We start from the raw sequence: 18776 nt of genomic DNA, 5'->3' as shown, positions 1-18776 counted from the left end.
AGATTGATCCCGACTTTTTAATAAAAATTTCGCTTTTTTACATAACAGGTCAATCATCCTTATTTTATTGTAATTAATTTGGGATTTTTTAATACGTCAAAATTTTGAGATAAAGAGGTTTTAATTCAGCACGATCCTTCAGTAGTACTTGTAAAATATTTGAAAATGAGTACCGATTTTAAGATGCACCTTTTTTTATCCTAACAATGAACGCAGAAGACAAAATAATAATATAAAATTTAGGACTTGGTGAAATTTTTACCAGTTTTTTTACCAGATTTTTAGGAATGTTATACCAAGTTTTTTTATAAAATAAATAAATTTCAATATAATTATGACATTTTATTCCAGAATTACAAACTTATGGATCTGTTCTCTTTAATATTTTTCCCACATCTATTCATCAAGATTTATTAAAAGTTTTTCAACGAAATGTTCAATATTTTTGTGACATGAAAAACCATTGTTTGTGTTTGTAACACTAACAAAATATTTTATATAAAAATAACTACAACTTCAAATCTAAATTTTTTCTTCCATAAAAGATTATATTCGGAAAATCACCCAGATGTTCATATTAATATCGATATACATACATATGTATGTAAGACAAGGTTTTGATTGTCGGTATATAAGATTCGTCTTAGTCGAATATAAGACTTTTACTTGTTTTGATATTAAGTTTTACAAAATACAGATTTAATGTATGTCAATTTTCAAAATCCTGCTTTTTTAAAATATTTTCTTCCAAATCCCGCTCGGATCCCGCTTTCTTCAAAAAGCATCTGGTCACGTTAGTGATGATAGATTATATTAAGTTCACACGAGCAGTTGAATTACTTAATTCGGCCTCTGAATGACAATAGCTAATTAACCCGTTCTACGACACATTCGTAATTCGTTTTGACAGTTCATCGCATGTTGTTTTTTTCATTCTTTATTTTGTTAATTTTTTGGAATATTGTGTGTGTGTGAGTAATACACACTGTGTATGATACAAAAATACGTTTGTTACATTATTTTAACAAATTAAGTAATATATTTTCTGTCTTATTCATAAAGATTTATCAAAGGTTTGTAGAAAAATTTCGTATGAAAATTTGAATTATAAAACTTTGATAAAAGTTTATGAATAAGAACCTTTCTATTTATTTGCTTTTTTGTATGTAATTGGGCGTTGAATGTTGAATGAAAGCGTGAATGTCGAATAATTGCATCATGTGAACGGGGTATTAGACTATTAAACATCACATACCTGAGTTGGAAAGTATTAAATTGATTATCGTCATTATGTTTTATTATTTGTAAGTAATCTCAGGAAAAACTTACATTGAAAATAAATTAGTTAAAAACTAATAAAACCTCTTTCCATTACTTATTCTTTGGCATTTTAACTCATGATTATAACACAGTGATGTTATTGGATACAAGCACTTACCACACTCGCTTATAAATAGGGAGATAAAGAATTACTTTACACTATCGTTTACAAAGAAGTTATTGAGTAAGTTGTTTTGATTTTTACTAATAAAAGGTGCCAGCGGAAATACGAACCAGGGTCTTCGGTTTGTTAGCCAAATGTTCTATGTTGAGCGTCAAATAATGGTTTTTACATTCAAGGTTTTTGCTGGGATGTTCTTGCTTCTGTTCTAGTCTATCAAGTGTTTTTACAATTCAAACTTATAAAAAATGTAATGATTTATTATAAATTTGTATAATATTAATAACATCTTAAAATTAATATAATAATAACACTTTTTCCCAATTTCATATAATTACAGATAGAAGATGCTATGCTTATGTTTGATAAGCAAACAAATCGACACAGAGGTGAGTCAAGTTACTAATATTGTAAAATAAAATAGTTATACATTTGTATATTCGGCGAAACCTGAATTTTGGCATACTATTGATATATCCTCCCCATTTTAACATGAGCTTGTCTTACGAGAAAGTCAATTGGCACTCTATAGCCTAAAAAGAGACAGTCAAAAGTAGTCAAGGAATGGCATTGTCCAAATGCATTCTAAGGAGTTAGTCATATTACTAGCTACTTTACTAGTTATTGACGTGTCCTAGGAGAGAGTCAAGTGTCCACAAGTAGCTAGTCTAATGGACACTTATTGCAGTAGGGTTAAATAGCCGGTCAGTCGAAGTTTAACTCTAAAAAATTTAGAAAAGTAAGAAAAGATCTTTTAAACAAAATTACTTTTATTGCTAGTTTAAATAAATATGTTTAATATTTCTGATCATTTGTATATTCAGTAAAATCCGACTTTTGAACTTTGGAATTTATTATTACAGATATGTATGTATACGACTCTGAAAGAATAGAATTTGTTACATTAAGGAAAGATTAATTTTTAGCCGTAATCTCAGCTAAACTTTTTTGACTTAACTCATCTTTAGTAAATTCACTCTTCCGAATTGTGATATTTTATATTTCAAATTGTAAAGTGCTGAATTGTGAATGAGATAATTTTATTTAATTTTATTTTACTTAAAATTAATTTTTCGCGATAACTCTTTTGAACAATACAGTAGTTTCCGTTTAATTGTTCAGAATAAATGCAATAAACAAATCCCATATAAGATATTCAATAAAATTTTCGTTTAAATGAGTTGGTTTAATTGCGCTACCCTCTTAATTGGATTATAAATTACCCAGGAAAAACTTTACTTACCCGGTAAGCAAGTAATATTGGAACAATGTGGAAGTAGTTACTTTTGGGTGAATATCTAATTAGTTTTGTTCGAAGAGTTTCAAAAAAATAACTGGTAACAAATGTGCTTACCCGACTTTACCGGGCTTAAACCTGGCTTTACAGTTATTTTTTGTGTTTATTAGTCTTTCCGCTTACCCATTGCTCCATTTGCAAGTTATTTTATAGCACTTTTTGGAATCGTTTTTATATAAAAGTATAAATCGACGTTTTTAAAAAAATACTGATATGAACTATGATTCGAACCACAAACTTTGGATAGATGCTTAAGATAATTTGACTGATGCTCTAGATAATTGGCTACAAATCCCATTCAAAAAAATTAAACAATGTTATTGATAACGACTACTCATTACCAGGTAATGTATTAAAAAACTACATTATATAGATTACTCATTACAAATTAAGAAAACACAACGTTGCCTCTTAAATATTATACGCAAAACTAGATTTGGATGATTCAAGAGATATAAATATCATTTTCCCTGGATGTCAAAATAGGAAAAAAGGAATATTACACAGTGCAACATTCATTTTCACACATAAAAAATCTATATGTAAAAGAAACTGCGGACCATTGTATTAACTATCTGTACTAAGTTTTTCATAATTAGCTTAGAGAAAATTTGTCAAAAAAAGTAGTTAAAAATTTTTGTTTGTTTTAAGTTAAATTTCTTTTAAGATTTATAATCTAAGTAAGTTAAATAAATAATATAGATAGAATTCACAGTTTCCCACCTTTCATTTGATACCAATATTTACATCATACAATACATAAAATATTTAAAATATTCGTTTGAAATTGTAAGTCCTTTAAACTTCTCAGTCCTTTTATAGGAAATAAGAGCTGATTATAAAAAACGGATTACGCAGAATTTCTATAAATGGACGCTACAACATAAAAATAAGAGAACAATGAGAGGATCGCCAGAGAGCGAAATAAAAATAGAATAGAATCTATCTCAATCACAACACGATATTTCTAAAACCTTTATATTTAAAGAATTTAAAATTTTGCAAATAATTTCAAATTTTGCATTAATATGCAAAGTTAAAATAAAGTTTTTCATAGTAATATAAAATATCAATCAATATTATATTTTATGTAATTTAATGGAGTAAAAGAAACCAAATTGTTAAAAAGCAGCAGATTATGTTTTGGTCCAAAATCAACTTTATTTGGTTAAACATGACAGTAAAATTAAACTAATTAGTGTCATAATGAGCAATATCTCGAAAACTATTAGGGCGATTTTTAAAATTTTTACTTATTTGTGTCCAAACTAGTAAGAAAACAAATTAGTAAGAAAACTTGTTTTGCAACAGAAAATTATACAAAGGGATAGAGTTTAAAGCAAAAAAGTAAAATTAAAATAATTAGTGTCATAATGTGCAATATCTCGAAAACTATTAGGTCGATTTTTACAATTTTTACTTATTTGTGTCCAAACTAGTAAGAAAACTTGTTTTGCAACAGAAAATTATACAAAGGGCAATTTTTGGAATGGAAGTTTTGCATTCAGATTTTTTTTTCATTTTTTAAGATAGAAAAAAATTCAAAATGCTATAAAATTGCCAAAAACATTTTTGTCTTTGAAATTTATATCACTGATGCGGGATTGTTTTCTGGATATTTTGCCATCAAAATTTCGTGTTTTGTATTCGCTTCGTAAGCGATATTTACATGTTTTTCTTTTTTCAACTCGCTTGCGAGCGTGTGGAAAACGAGTTGAATTCGAAACAAAAATCAGCATTTGTGTGTTTACAAGAAAAAGGTTTTATGATGGCAATAAAAAACAATTACTACGAAATAATTTGTGTGGTTATGTGGCCGTATATTTTATGACGGTCACAAAAAACGAATTCTGGGAAAGTGTTAAAAAGGAATTTTTTACCTTTTTATGTAAATGTATTTGTTCTTTCATATGTAATACATACAGTGTCTCTCATAAGTGTTCGAATTTAATGTATTATGAAAACAGACATCATTTTATAATAGATTTTGTGGGAAAAATAAATAAATTTATTATGTTGTCCAGACAGTCCTTAAATTTTATACCACATTTTAAAAATTAAAAAAAAAATAATTTACTTAAACTAATTTAACTTTTTTTAAAAAAAGTGCAAAAAATAGCTTCACAAAAGTATTCGAATTTTTTTGTATAAATCATATTTAGATTAGCATTATGAAGTAAAAATAAATAATTAAAATGAAATTAATGTTTTGTATAGTAGCCTTTATTTTTAAAAACAACTTCCAAGAGTCGTGGGACCGTTTCTACCAATTTATGGAATAGTTCTGGCGTTATTATGTCCCATTCTTCATTAAAGCAACCGTATGGTGGTTTTAGAGGATAATGAGTGATTTAAAAATTGTTCTTGTAAATATAACTACAAATTTTCAATGGAGTTTAAGTCCAGACATTAACTCCATTGAAAATTTGATGAAAGAAGATACAACATTTTCACGTACCAGGTCGTGTATTTTGGATCGTTTTTCTGTTGAAAAATAAATTGAATGGGTTGTAGTCCCATTTTGGTGGTACTAGCATGCAAATTCTGCTCTAAAATTGACAAGTGGACCTTCTAGTCTATAATTACAATAATAAATTTTAGCAGTCCAACACCGTGGACGGACACAGAACCTCAAAATATGGCAGAGCAACTTGGGTCCTTTACAGTTCGTTTTAAGTTAGATAATTCCAAGGCATCTCCAAGCTTTCGCTATATCATTTGACGACCATCTGAGCCAAAAATATTATATTTGTTCTAATCGTCGAAGATAACCTCCTTCCAGAATCCAATATTCTTACTTATGAGTCTATTTGCGGAGTCAAGACACTTAACATCGATTAACTTCGATATGAGCGGTTTCCACCTTGGTACTTGACCATGCAAATTATTGTTCCCTAGTACTTTGCGCACAATTTCGACACTAATTTTTATTCACAGGACTGTCCTGAGTTCGTTGTTAATTTTTGGAGCTAATAATGAAGGTTCCTTCGGTATTTCCTCAGTATTTCTCTGTCGCCCTGTATTGACAGCAGTTTTGGACGACTTGATAATGGTAAATACTCGATGGAATTCTTTGTTCCATGCGTCTAATGACAAAATATATTTTCGATGGGAATCTATCAAACATTCCCTATATGTAATATTGATCGGCCTTGATTATACAGATATAAATTAATTTTTTAATTTGAATTGATCAACTCTTTTTCTTTGAACATTTTAAGCGCTTACACAGGAAGGATTTACAACATAATTATGCAAATTTCCAAAAAATATAATGTTAAATATTCCATATAACCACTACCTGCATAATGGGTTAATTAATGGGCAATAAAACACGTGTTCAAGGATTCTAAAAAAGTTCTTAGAAAAAATTCGAATATTTTTGCGTAGTACCTGAAATGACTCTTTTTGGGTTTTTCCCATTTTCTTGGAAACCATTAATGAGTTTTTATTACTTTTTTCTTGTATTTCGTAAAAATATTATAAATTAATAAAAGTTCATTAAAAATTTTTAAATACCATTATTATTTTTAAAGTAGCATCATAAAATAACACAGTAATTCATAAAAAATTCGAATATTTATGTGAGACACTGTATGTACATACATGTATGTACATTGATGGGCATGCAAGTGATCTTTAAAAATGTAGCACTTTCATTCAATTGTTTATTTATTATATTATTGACTAGCTATACCCAGTGTGCTTTGCTACACTAAAAGCAAAAAAACCCACTTACGCATGGGAGATGCCACTCATATTATTGAAAGTTCGCCAATTATTTACTAGCTATACCCAGTGTGCTTTGCTACACTAAAAGCAAAAAAACCCACTTACGCATGGGAGATGCCACTGAAATTATTGAAAGTTCGCCAATTTTTCCGAATTTAATTCATATGGGAGAGGCCAATCCCCCCATTGAAAGTCCGCCAATTTTTCTCTAAATGTTCACATGAATGTCAAAGTTCTTCATGTAAAATTTGAAGATTCTAGCTTCTACAGTATCTCAGATATACAAATTTGTCTATATAATTCATATGGGTGTTCCAAGCCACCCCCTGATGAAAGTCCGCTTTTTTCCCCCAAAATGTCCAGATGAATATGAAAGTCCTTTTTGCAAAATTTTAGGAATCTTAGATAAAATATTTTGTTGTATTTAATTCATATGGGAGGTGCCGCTCCCCCCATTGGTAGTCCGCTAATTTATCACCCGAAATATTTACATAGATGCTAAAGTTCTTCTTGCATAATTGGAAGCTTTTAACTCTAATAGTTTTAAAGATAAATGAATTTGTGTATTTAATTAAGGAAGTGCCACGCCCCTGCTGCTAGTGCGCCCACTTTTTATTCTAACTAATCACATTGAGACTTATGTGGCTCCGACCAAATTTGAGGGCTCTAACTGTTACATTTTCCGAGATATACTGATTTAATATTTTCTTAATATGGAAGGTGCCACGCCCACTATAGTCATTCCGCCCATTTTGTCAAAAAAATATTCTTATGGATGTCAAAGTTGTCCGTGCAAAATTTGTGAACTCTAATTGTACCAGTTTCCAAGATATATGACTTTTAATAGCTATTAAATAAGTAGGCGTGGCAACTCGCCTACTTGAAATTTTAAAATAAAAAGTAGCATATAGTTCTTTCTAGATATGCAGGAAGGTACTGTTAAAATTTCAAGAAAATCGGTCCATGCGTTTAGCCGTCTATAGACTTCAAACAAACCCACAAACAAATAAACACACATTCATTTTTATATATATAGATTGTAAGTCAAATGGTTTGGAAAAAAATTTTATTATAAATATAACAAAACACGTGCTTTCTCAAATTATTAGAAACTATACATGGTTTTTAAAATCTCTTTCATAGAATTGTAATGTATCGTCACCTGAAATGCAAAAAGGGCTAACAACACTTCAAAATTTTATAGGAGAGACAAAAAACTAAATAAAATGAATGCTATTTTTGTTATTAAAACGACATTTTCTTACAAGTATTGTATCCCGACATCGATAAATACTTTTGAATATAACTGTACCGCCAGACATTATCTATTATGTCGCTTTTTAGGACTTTCTTATTCGTGTAACTGACTAATTTGTTGTTACGCCCTTTTGAATTTCATTCCAATAAAGTCGGTATTTTTGACAATAGGGTTCTAAAAATTTGCAATAACATGTATTTTGATGCAGTAAACCATTTTCAATCAAAAAGTCAAATTTAAATTTTTTGGTTATTACGCCTTTTTGCATTTCAGGTGACGGTATGTAGTATGTATGTTTGTGAAAGCTTTCAGAAAATCGATTTGCCGCGGAAATTTTTGCACCAAAATTACCTAAAAAAATGTTTTCGTTGCTAGATCAGTACTGGCTACCACATAGTGATAGGGCCTTATTTTGGTTATAACCCTAATGTACATATGTACATACATAAACATATAGGAAGGATATAGGCGAAACTGAAGGGGTTGTCAAACAAAACTTGTTATTCTCTTCACACAGACGAGTTCTGAGAGAATAAAACACATTTGAGAGAATTAAACGCACTCACAAAACTTCAAATTTTCTTCGCAAAATTGGTAGGGTATTAGCACTTAATAGTTTTTCTTATCACTTAAACTTAATATTTATTATTTTTTGCCACACTTTTAATATATTTAAAACCCCGAAAATAATTTATATTTTACAAACGAAAAAAAATATGTTTTATTTTTTAACATTTCATTTTAATGAAAACTGAAAACGAAAATTTACAACTTTTTCGTATTAGTGCAGACAAAAATAACAAAAAGACGTGTTTATAATATGTTTTAAGATGAAATATATTCTGAAAAAAATTAACTAATATTTTCATTCACTAATATATCGTCACCTAAAACGCAAACGGCCCTATCTAACATTTTTAAAATTTTGCAGGAGAAGCAAAAAACTATTTAAATTGAAAAGTTTGTTTCTATCAGCGCGATTTATTTTTATAAAATAAACAAATTGTTTAATAGTGAACCCTATTATTTGTTATGATAGTTGACAATGGTGTACTTAAAAATGGATAAATTGGACTTTTCACCTTTAATATTTAAATGTTTTTGTAGATAGGGCCTTTTGTTTTTTGTCAATAAAATCGCTAATTTTGGTCGGAGGAGTCTAATTTCTTTTGTGGACATTTGTTTTAATGAAATACGTTAGAATCAGCAATAAAATCGATTTTGAATAACGTATCAAAAATACATTTATTATTTAGTACCTTTTGAACAACTGTGTTTATTTTGTGCTTCTACTAATACATTCTCACCAGTTAGGTTTTTGACAGGGGATTTAGGTCTTTGACTATCTCTTTTTCCCAGGTAGAATCAGTAGGGAGAGTTATCAATTTTCTGCCTTGTTATGTCAAATATAGAAGAACTAAAAAGAGAAAAACTTCAAAATATTCAAATGAAAAATCTCGAAAAATACCATGAAATGTTTCTTGAACGGCACACGCAAGCAGTATTCCACACTTTTATGTCCGTATTTTGATTTCCAATGGTTTTGCGTTCTTTTTTATTCAAATTATTAAATTTTATTATTTTTTTTCACAAAAATTTTCAAATAATTTTCATTTAATTTTTTGTTTTATATTTTTTAATTTTCTCTTTTGTGACAATTCAAGGCAAAGTATAACAAGTAGTCCGACTCTTTGACAGCAGTACCTAACTCTAAGCATGTGTTAGTGAAAAAGTACCTAACTCCCCTTCAAACATTTAAAAGAGAAAACTATTGCGCATCACCCCAGACGCCACGTCAGAAACACTTCTGGACGATTGTCAAACGAGAACGCACATTTTACAAAAACAAAATACATTGATTTCGAATTTTCGTCTTCTAGAAATATACTTTTAAGTTACTTCCGGATGATAGTTAGAAGAGTGCATCCATTTTGCTTAAACAAAAAACCATGCCTGTTGAATTTTTTTCATCTGGAAGTATACGTTTTAGTGACTTCTGTATGAGAGTTGGGTGAGAACACACATTTTACAATAACAAAATACATTGTTTCCTAATTTGATTTGTATGTTTATGTCACTTCTGGAAGACAGTTTGAAGAGTGTTCACATTAATGTTGTATTTTATTCATCTGGAAGTGTGGATTGTAGTCACTTCTGTACAATTGTCAGACGAGAGCACACATTTTACAAAAACAAAATACATTGATTTCTAGTTTTCGCCGTTTGGAAGTATACTTTTAGGTTACTTCCTGATGATAGTAAGAAGAGTACAAAAACAAAAAAATATAAATACTCCATTTTTTAGCGTGAAAAAAAAAATAAAAATAAATAATGCAGAAATTTTGCTAAGTTCAGTGATGTTTTGTGTTTTGTTCAGTCATGTTCAGTTTTAATTATTCATCGTAAAACTTAAATGAGTTATTGAATTTAATGTTCATAGAAAAATAGTGTAATTAAAATATTGTGAATCTTAAGTAATAAAAAACAATATGACAGTGTTGTGTTAAAAATCAACTGTTAATAAACATTTAAGAAGGTTTTCTTAATTGGCGAAGTGTATTAAATATATACCAAAAAGTATAAGGAAGGATTATATAAATAAAATTAAAAAGTAAGTTGTCATTTTAAAATACCATTTTAGGAATATGTTAACAACTCTAAACGGCTTCCATTTCCATTATTTTTAAAAAAGTCTAATATGTTTAATTAAAAATGTTTAGGAGGTATAAGCATTTAAAGACTTTTTCAAGTTGCACATTTCGGCTTTCATTTGATGAACATTGCATTTTTAACATATTTAGATTTATTTGAGTTAAATCTTAACTTTCAATATTTTTAAAACTATTTGCGCGTTTAGGCCTGGAATCATTATATTGAAATTAATACTACTGTTTTATACATAAATTATTTTTTGACTTGGGTCACTCGACACGAAATTGCCCATATAAGATATTTAATATTGAAATCAGATAGTTTTAAACCCACCTTTTTTAAATAAATACAATTTTATTAATTTTCATATAGCTTTGGATTTAAAATAGTATTGCAATATTAGTGTCAAAAGCAATATCCCGTTTAGGGTCGTTAAGGTGTTTCTATCGTTGGTGACTGTAAATAATTTAAAAAATAATCCATGACTTAGTAATTTCAGATCTTTATAGACGGTTTAATTCCAAGTTATTGAAAAAATGTTCATGAAAGGTAATGTTTTTATTGATTCAAAACAATAAATAAATAAATTAATTAATTTTTAATTATTTTATTTTTTAGAAAGCAGTAGCTAATATTGTACCCCCTATTAAAATACTTCTAACCGAATTAAAATATAAAAAAGGGATCTGGTTAGTTATATATGTCTTATTTCATCACGTGGTTCCATTAAAAATGTCGATTATTTGCAGAAAATGTAAAAAATGGATCTGACCGTTTAAACTTTGGTGGTAAATATATTGGATATGAGAGAATCCTATTTTTATTGCTTCCTAAAGTATAACTGGTAATTTCAATAAATACAAAAGTATGTATATTCAATATTAATTATAAGATTATTTTGGTTTATTTCGTTGAAGGATTAATGCGTTTCATAATATAACTCTTACAATTTGATGGATTAATCATAAAATTGATGAAGAACTACAAAAATATTTAAGAGTCCAACGTTTTACAATTTTTGGAAGTATACCAGTCAGCAGTTGGAATATTAATACAGATTCCCTGAAAATTATCTTATTATAAGGTAATAATTCTAAATTTTTGATACATATGTACATTAGACCGACTCACTCTGTATGGAAAGCAAAAACGTGTTTTTGTTACCCCTCCCAAAATTTACCTTGCTATGTTTTATGATGATTCCCAAAATATTTTAAGTGACCGCTGGACCAAATTAAAAAAAGGTATTTTGGAATTATTTTTTTAAAATTTTTGTTTGTTTTGAAACAAAATATCCAATACGGGGTATCGTTTTAAAGGTATTTTAAAGTCGCGTCCAACGATGTATTAATCATAAATAACCGTTTGCTTATAATTGTCATATTCCAAAATATTTAAAATTGTTAAGTTTTTACTAAGAAAAATTAAATATATACACAATTTTGCAAATTTTGCGCACCACTAGATGTGGCTTCAAAAAACCTTTCAAATGATACCACATACTGTATATATTGTTTAAGAAATGCTGTATAATTTAAAACAAAATAACTAAAAAGGGACTTTTTTGTAACCGGTTCAGCTCACGAACGGCCATCGATAGACTAGAAATATTTTGGGAACCATTATAAAACATAACAAAGATTTTTTGAAGCTGGATAAAATATTGAATTTAACATGAAGAATCGTGTTCCCATACGATATTTTCTTTAAAACTGTCCAGCTCACGAATGGACAACACTTAACCGAAAATATTTTGGGTAACATCATATACAGCGAATATTATGAGGGGGTAACTCAAGCACCATTTTTTGTGAGTCGGTCTAATGTACATATATTACTTTTTTTAGATTAGTTGTTAAATCAATTATATTTTCTACTATTTTAATTTCAATTAATTCAATAAAAACTATAAAATTTCATTTTATTTAGATTTATTTTTATAGATTTTATTTTGGTGAGTATACAAATAGAAGAAGAGAAAACTCATCTTCTAGAAGACGAGAATACTCATCTTCTAGAAGAAGAGAATACTCATCTTCAAGAAGAAGAGAATACTCTTCTTCTAGAAGAAGAGAAAACTCATCTTCTAGAAGAAGAGAAAACTCATCTTCTAGAAGATAAGATAGGAACACTTCTAGAGGATACTAGGTAGTCACTTCAAGAAGTGACTTCCTAGTCACATCTAGAAGAGTCTTTGGCAATACCTTACTTCCAAGAGTCATCTAGAAGTTTCTTCTGCGGGTCTTCCAGAAGTATTTTCCAAGTTACTATTAGACGTTCCCCAGCTCGGCATCAGTTCTTCCCGACTGGTGACAAGAATTCTTATACTTCCGCAACATCGCTGGCGAGCTTTTAGCACGTTTGGAAGTTTCACACGGGTAACTTCCGCAATAGAAAATGTTTGTAGGGTAAATATGTGTTGGTAACAAAAATGTATATGTGTTGGTGCGTTCTGAACACACAGAGTTTTATAAAAAATTACAATTTTAAATTTGTTTGAATTTTCAATACCAAAAATTGAAACTCTGTTTGTAAATTAAAATTCAACAACAACAAAAATGAAATGTCAATAAATAGAAAAAAATTTTTTTCCAGTTTAAGAAAATTAAACAATATTTTATGTGAAAAGTGCAATGAATCTATTGTAAAAAATTACAGATTTTTTGTGGATAACTGAAGTTTCGCGTACGATCCTTAAAAGTGGTCAAAAAAGAAAGGTAAACTTTTGAGGGTTTTGACAAGTTTAAACTTCTCACAAGAGAGTTGAATTCACACGGAACTCGTATATGTGAGAGAGTAATTTCCTATATGTGAGAGTCGGACTACTTGTTATACTTTGATTCAAGGCATGTAAAATTGAGAACGTACTCTTCTACTGATTCTACCTTTTAATTGTTATATTATGCCTTTCGCCTATATGCGACTATATGTACATAAATTTAATAGAAAATTTATTTGGTTATGTCATATGTACATTAGGAATATAACTATTGACATATTTTGCAAATATGCAAGTTGACATAGCTAAGTCGAATAGAGTAGTGCTGTTCAAGTATTGAGTAGTGGGTATCGAGTATTTGCCCTATTTTTTGGGTACTCAATACTAAAAAGTAGTTACTCAATACTTTCAGACTTGTATTATGGATTTAACTTATTTAAATTTAACGGCTATGATGTTAAAAAATACAGCTCTACAACTAATACAGATCATATCATTATTAGAAATGCAACTCTTAAATTATTTTCACGTGGTGGTATGCCAAAAATTTCGCCAAATTAGTTATATCCCTAATGAACATACATACAATATAATTTGATTATGTCTTATAAATTTTAATTTATTTAATTTTTAAGTTTAATTTTTAAACTCGCGATTTATTCGTGGGAAAATGAAATATTTAAATCGCTCGAATTAAATTAGCTCGCGATCGAATTGAATTCGATCGCTATCCGTACCCTGATTGCGACTATTGAATATAGTCCCTCGATATATTAAAAAAATATTAAAAATATCTCCAAATTTTTCATAAATACTAAAATAAACAATTTTTGTTCAATAATCCCAGATTTGTTGGTGACTTTTTGAATTTAATTTTTTCCGTTTACATACATACATATATATATATATATATATATATATTGTTGTCCTCAACGGAGTTCAACAATTATTTTCATTATTGTATATTGTATCAAATTTACTTATTATCCTTAAATGGATAGATTGTAAATAAAGAATTACTTAAAAAAAAAAAAAAATTTTCCGCTGTTTATCGGGACGAAACTAGGCCCCACAAATTTATTGTATCTCTTTTATAAAGTAAAGTATTACGTGATTTACAATATTTATTTCCTGGAATACATATTTAATTTCATTTCAACGTGATACACAGATTTTAACTTGATTGTAAATAGTTAAAACCACGCAGTAACACAATTCGTAGGTATTTTAAAATTAATTTCAAAATTCATAGTACTTTCGCAAAGAGTTCTAGTCACATGTATATTATGCGGATTACGCATTCCGCAACAACATCAAAAAAAGTACAACTTTCTTATATTATTTTCCCGAAAACTTAGCTTAAATACTCAGCTCACCCTTTTGCAATCGCATCAAATTTTAAAAACGTGACTCTATATGCACATGTCGACAATTCTTGATAAAAAAACCTTTTCGCTACCTTGACGAGAAATGAACGTGAAAGTTCACGCGATCATAAAATTAAACATCATATTAACATTTCAACAAAGTTATTCTATCTTCAAAAACATGCAATTTAAAACCTTACTTATAGATACTAGTATAACGATGAAATTGGGCACAAATCAATCTTGCATTTAATTTTTGACTTGAATGCCCACAATTCACTTACAAACACTAGTATCACGATCAAATTTGCACAAATAAGTTTTATATAAACATAATTCTCGACAATAAATTTTATAAGGATCAGCTCAATTTCTGCCCCCATACAACCCGGCCTTCCAAATTGGGCCTTTGATTTTTTAACTATGTACGTCTAATATATTACTATCTATCCAAAAATAAGCATATTTAAGTTTTATATAAAAATAACACTATCGATTTTCGTAATTATTGGGCCTCATTTAACCCTAGCCCCTATACAAAGTCCCCTTTAGAAAATGACTTGACTTTGGCACAAATAAGTTTTATATAAACATAATTCCCAACAATAAATTTTATAAGGATCGGCTTAATTTCTGCCCTGTCCTCCACACAACCAGACCTTCCGATTTGAGCCTTTTATCTCTTAAAATAAATATAAATTAATGAGAAAACATATTAGATCTGTTCCCGTATTTTATTCTGAATAATTTTAATCATTCCTATTTATTTCTTAAAAAATAATTATAATTTTAAACAAAACATCATTTTGCATTGATTTTTTTGTGGTCTGTCGACAGTCGCTTAATTTTAATTCGTCGCTCGCTCTTTTTGTGTGGTTTGCCGACAGCGGTTCCAATTGTAATCAAGCTGAAAGTCTGACATCAGTGCGTACGAGTCATGTGAAGAACAAAATAATCATCTGATTGAATAACACCTCCTTATGTGAATTCACCTTGCCAATAAATATTTATGTATTTGCATTATGTGTATGAACATCATATCAATGTCATAGACAGTGGCTTCACCCTACAAACATTTTCTATTGCGGAAGTTACCCGTATGAAACTTCCAAACGTGTTAAAAGCTCGCCAGCGATGTTGCGGAAGTATAAGAATTCTTGTCACCAGTCGGGAAGAACTGATGCCGAGCTGGGGAACGTCTAAGAGTAACGTGGAAGATACTTCTGGAAGACCCGCAGAAGAAACTTCTAGATGACTCTTGGAAGTAAGGTATTGCCAAAGACTCTTCTAGATGTGACTAGGAAGTCACTTCTTGAAGTGACTACCTAGTATCCTCTAGAAGTGTTCCTATCTTATCTTCCAGAAGTTGAGTTTTCTCTTCTTCTAGAAGATGAGTTTTCTCTTCTTCCAGAAGAAGAGTATTCTCTTCTTCTTGAAGATGAATATTCTCTTCTTCTAGAAGATGAGTATTCTCGTCTTCTAGAAGATGAGTTTTCTCTTTTTCTATTTGTATACTCACCAAAATAAAATCTATAAAAATAAATCTAAATAAAATGAAATTTTATAGTTTTTATTGAATTAATTGAAATTAAAATAGTAGAAAATATAATTGATTTAACAACTAATCTAAAAAAAGTAATATATGTACATTAGACCGAAAATATTTTCGCTTAAGTGTTGTCCATTCGTGAGCTGGACAGTTTTAAAGAAAATATCGTATGGGAACACGATTCTTCATGTTAAATTCAATATTTTATCCAGCTTCAAAAAATTTTGTTATGTTTTATAATGATTCCCAAAATATTTCTAGTCTGTCGATGGCCGTTCGTGAGCTGAACCGGTTACAAAAAAGTCCCTTTTTAGTTATTTTGTTTTAAATTATACAGCATTTCTTAAACAATATACAGTATGTGGTATCATTTGAAAGGTTTTTTGAAGCCAAGTCTAGTGGTGCGCAAAATTTGCAAAATTGTGCATATATTTCATTTTTCTTAGTAAAAACCTAACAATTTTAAATATTTTGGAATATGACAATTATAAGCAAACGGTTATTTATGATTAATACATCATTGGACGCGATTTTAAAATACCTTTTAAACGATACCCGTATTGGATATTTTGTTTCAAAACAAACAAAAATTTTAAAAAAATAATTCCAAAATAACTTTTTTAAATTTGGTCCAGCGGTCACTTAAAATATTTTGGGAATCATCATAAAACAAAGCAAGGTAAATTTTGGGAGGGGTAACAAAAACACGTTTTTGCTTTCCATACAGAGTGAGTCGGTCTAATGTACATATGTATCAAAAATTTAGAATTATTACCTTATAATAAGATAATTTTCAGGGAATCTGTATTAATATTCCAACTGCTGACTGGTATACTTCCAAAAATTGTAAAACGTTGGACTCTAAAATATTTTTGTAGTTCTTCATCAATTTTATGATTAATCCATCAAATTGTAAGAGTTATATTATGGAACGCATTAATCCTTCAACGAAATAAACCAAAATAATCTTATAATTAATATTGAATATTTATTGAAATTACCAGTTATACTTTAGGAAGCAATAAAAATAGGATTCTCTCATGTCCAATACATTTACCACCAAAGTTTAAACGGTCAGATCCATTTTTTACATTTTCTGCAAATAATCGACATTTTTAATGGAACCACGTGATGAAATAAGACATATATAACTTACCAGATCCCTTTTTTATACCCACCATCAAAAAAGATGGGGGGTATATTGATTTTGTCATTCCGTTTGTAACACATCGAAATATTGATCATAGACCCACAAAAGTATATATATTCTGGGTCCTCATTAAATTCTAAGACGATCTAGCCATGTCTGTCCGTCTGTCCGTCCGTCCGTCTGTCTGTCTGTCTGTCTGTCTGTCTGTTGAAAGCACGATAGAGTCCGAATGGAAAGAGCTAGAGGGTTGAAATTTCACATAAATATTTCTTATAGGTAAGGTTTGTTTGGTATTGAAAATGGGCAATATCGGTCCACGTTTTCGGATAGCCCCCATACAAGTGGCCCCTCGAAAAGCAGCTTTAACAGCCATAACTTGTTTAAAAATACGAATATAGGGATGAAATTCGACATAAGTAAGTTTCTTATGATCCAAAATCACTGTGCAAAATTTTATGAGGATCGGTCCATAATTGACCCTACCCCCCATATAAGGTCCCCTTCAGAAAATGACTTTAACGCTAATTACTGGCTTAAAAATACTAGTATATAGATGAAATTTGACATAAGTAAGTTTCATACGAGTCAAAATCTATCTAAAAAATGTTACGAGGATCGGTCCATGATTGACCCTACCCCCCCCTATATAAGGTCTCCTTCAGAAAATGACTGCAACGCTCATTAATGGTTTAAAAATACGAGTGTAGCGATGAAATTCGACACAAGTAAATTTAATACGAACCAAATTCTGTCTACCAAATTTTATGAGGATCGACCCATAATTGACCCTACCCCCTATATAAGATCCCCTTCAGAAAATTACTTTAACGCTTATAATTGGCCTAAATATACGAGTATATAGATGAAATTTGACAAAAGTAAGTTTCGTTTGAGTCAAACGAGGTTTGATGGTGGGTATATAAGATTCGGCATAGCCGAATATAACACTCTTACTTGTTATATTTTAATTCGGTTAGAAGTATTTTAATAGGGGGTACAATATTAGCTACTGCTTTCTAAAAAATAAAATAATTAAAAATTAATTAATTTATTTATTTATTGTTTTGAATCAATAAAAACATTACCTTTCATGAACATTTTTTCAATAACTTGGAATTAAACCGTCTATAAAGATCTGAAATTACTAAGTCATGGATTATTTTTATACCCACCATCAAAAAAGATGGGGGGTATATTGATTTTGTCATTCCGTTTGTAACACATCGAAATATTGGTCATAGACCCACAAAAGTATATATATTCTGGGTCCTCATTAAATTCTAAGACGATCTAGCCATGTCTGTCCGTCCGTCCGTCTGTCTGTCTGTTGAAAGCAAGATAGAGTCCGAATGGAAAGAGCTAGAGGGTTGAAATTTCACATAAATATTTCTTATAGGTAAGGTTTGTTTGGTATTGAAAATGGGCAATATCGGTCCACGTTTTCGGATAGCCCCCATACAAGTGGCCCTCGAAAAGCAGCTTTAACAGCCATAACTTGTTTAAAAATACGAATATAGCGATGAAATTCGACATAAGTAAGTTTCTTGTGATCCAAAAATTTTATGAGGATCGGTCCATAATTGACCCTACCCCCCATATAAGGTCCCCTTC

At 29.5% G+C, this 18776-nt stretch overlaps 1 protein-coding gene across 3 annotated transcripts in view; it reads left to right on the top strand.

Moving 5' to 3' along the window:
* Positions 1-1784: 1784 nt before the first annotated feature.
* The window catches only part of LOC119600399 (RNA-binding protein Musashi homolog Rbp6), a 96337-nt gene continuing 79345 nt past the window's right edge, over positions 1785-18776 (top strand). For all 3 annotated transcript variants that reach the window (XM_037950590.1, XM_037950591.1, XM_037950589.1), the window contains exon 1: positions 1785-1830. In XM_037950590.1, coding sequence (XP_037806518.1) covers positions 1794-1830 — 37 coding nt within the window. In that variant the 5' untranslated portion in view covers positions 1785-1793. The remainder of the gene's footprint in view (positions 1831-18776) is intronic.

Source organism: Lucilia sericata, unplaced genomic scaffold (genome assembly GCF_015586225.1).
Source record: "Lucilia sericata isolate MDLA Ls3-8-SP2 unplaced genomic scaffold, ASM1558622v1 Contig000112F_arrow, whole genome shotgun sequence".
Classification (NCBI taxonomy): Eukaryota; Metazoa; Arthropoda; class Insecta; order Diptera; family Calliphoridae; genus Lucilia; species Lucilia sericata.
Note: the sequence above shows the minus strand (reverse complement) of the source record. Positions and strands in the feature narration are given on the sequence as shown.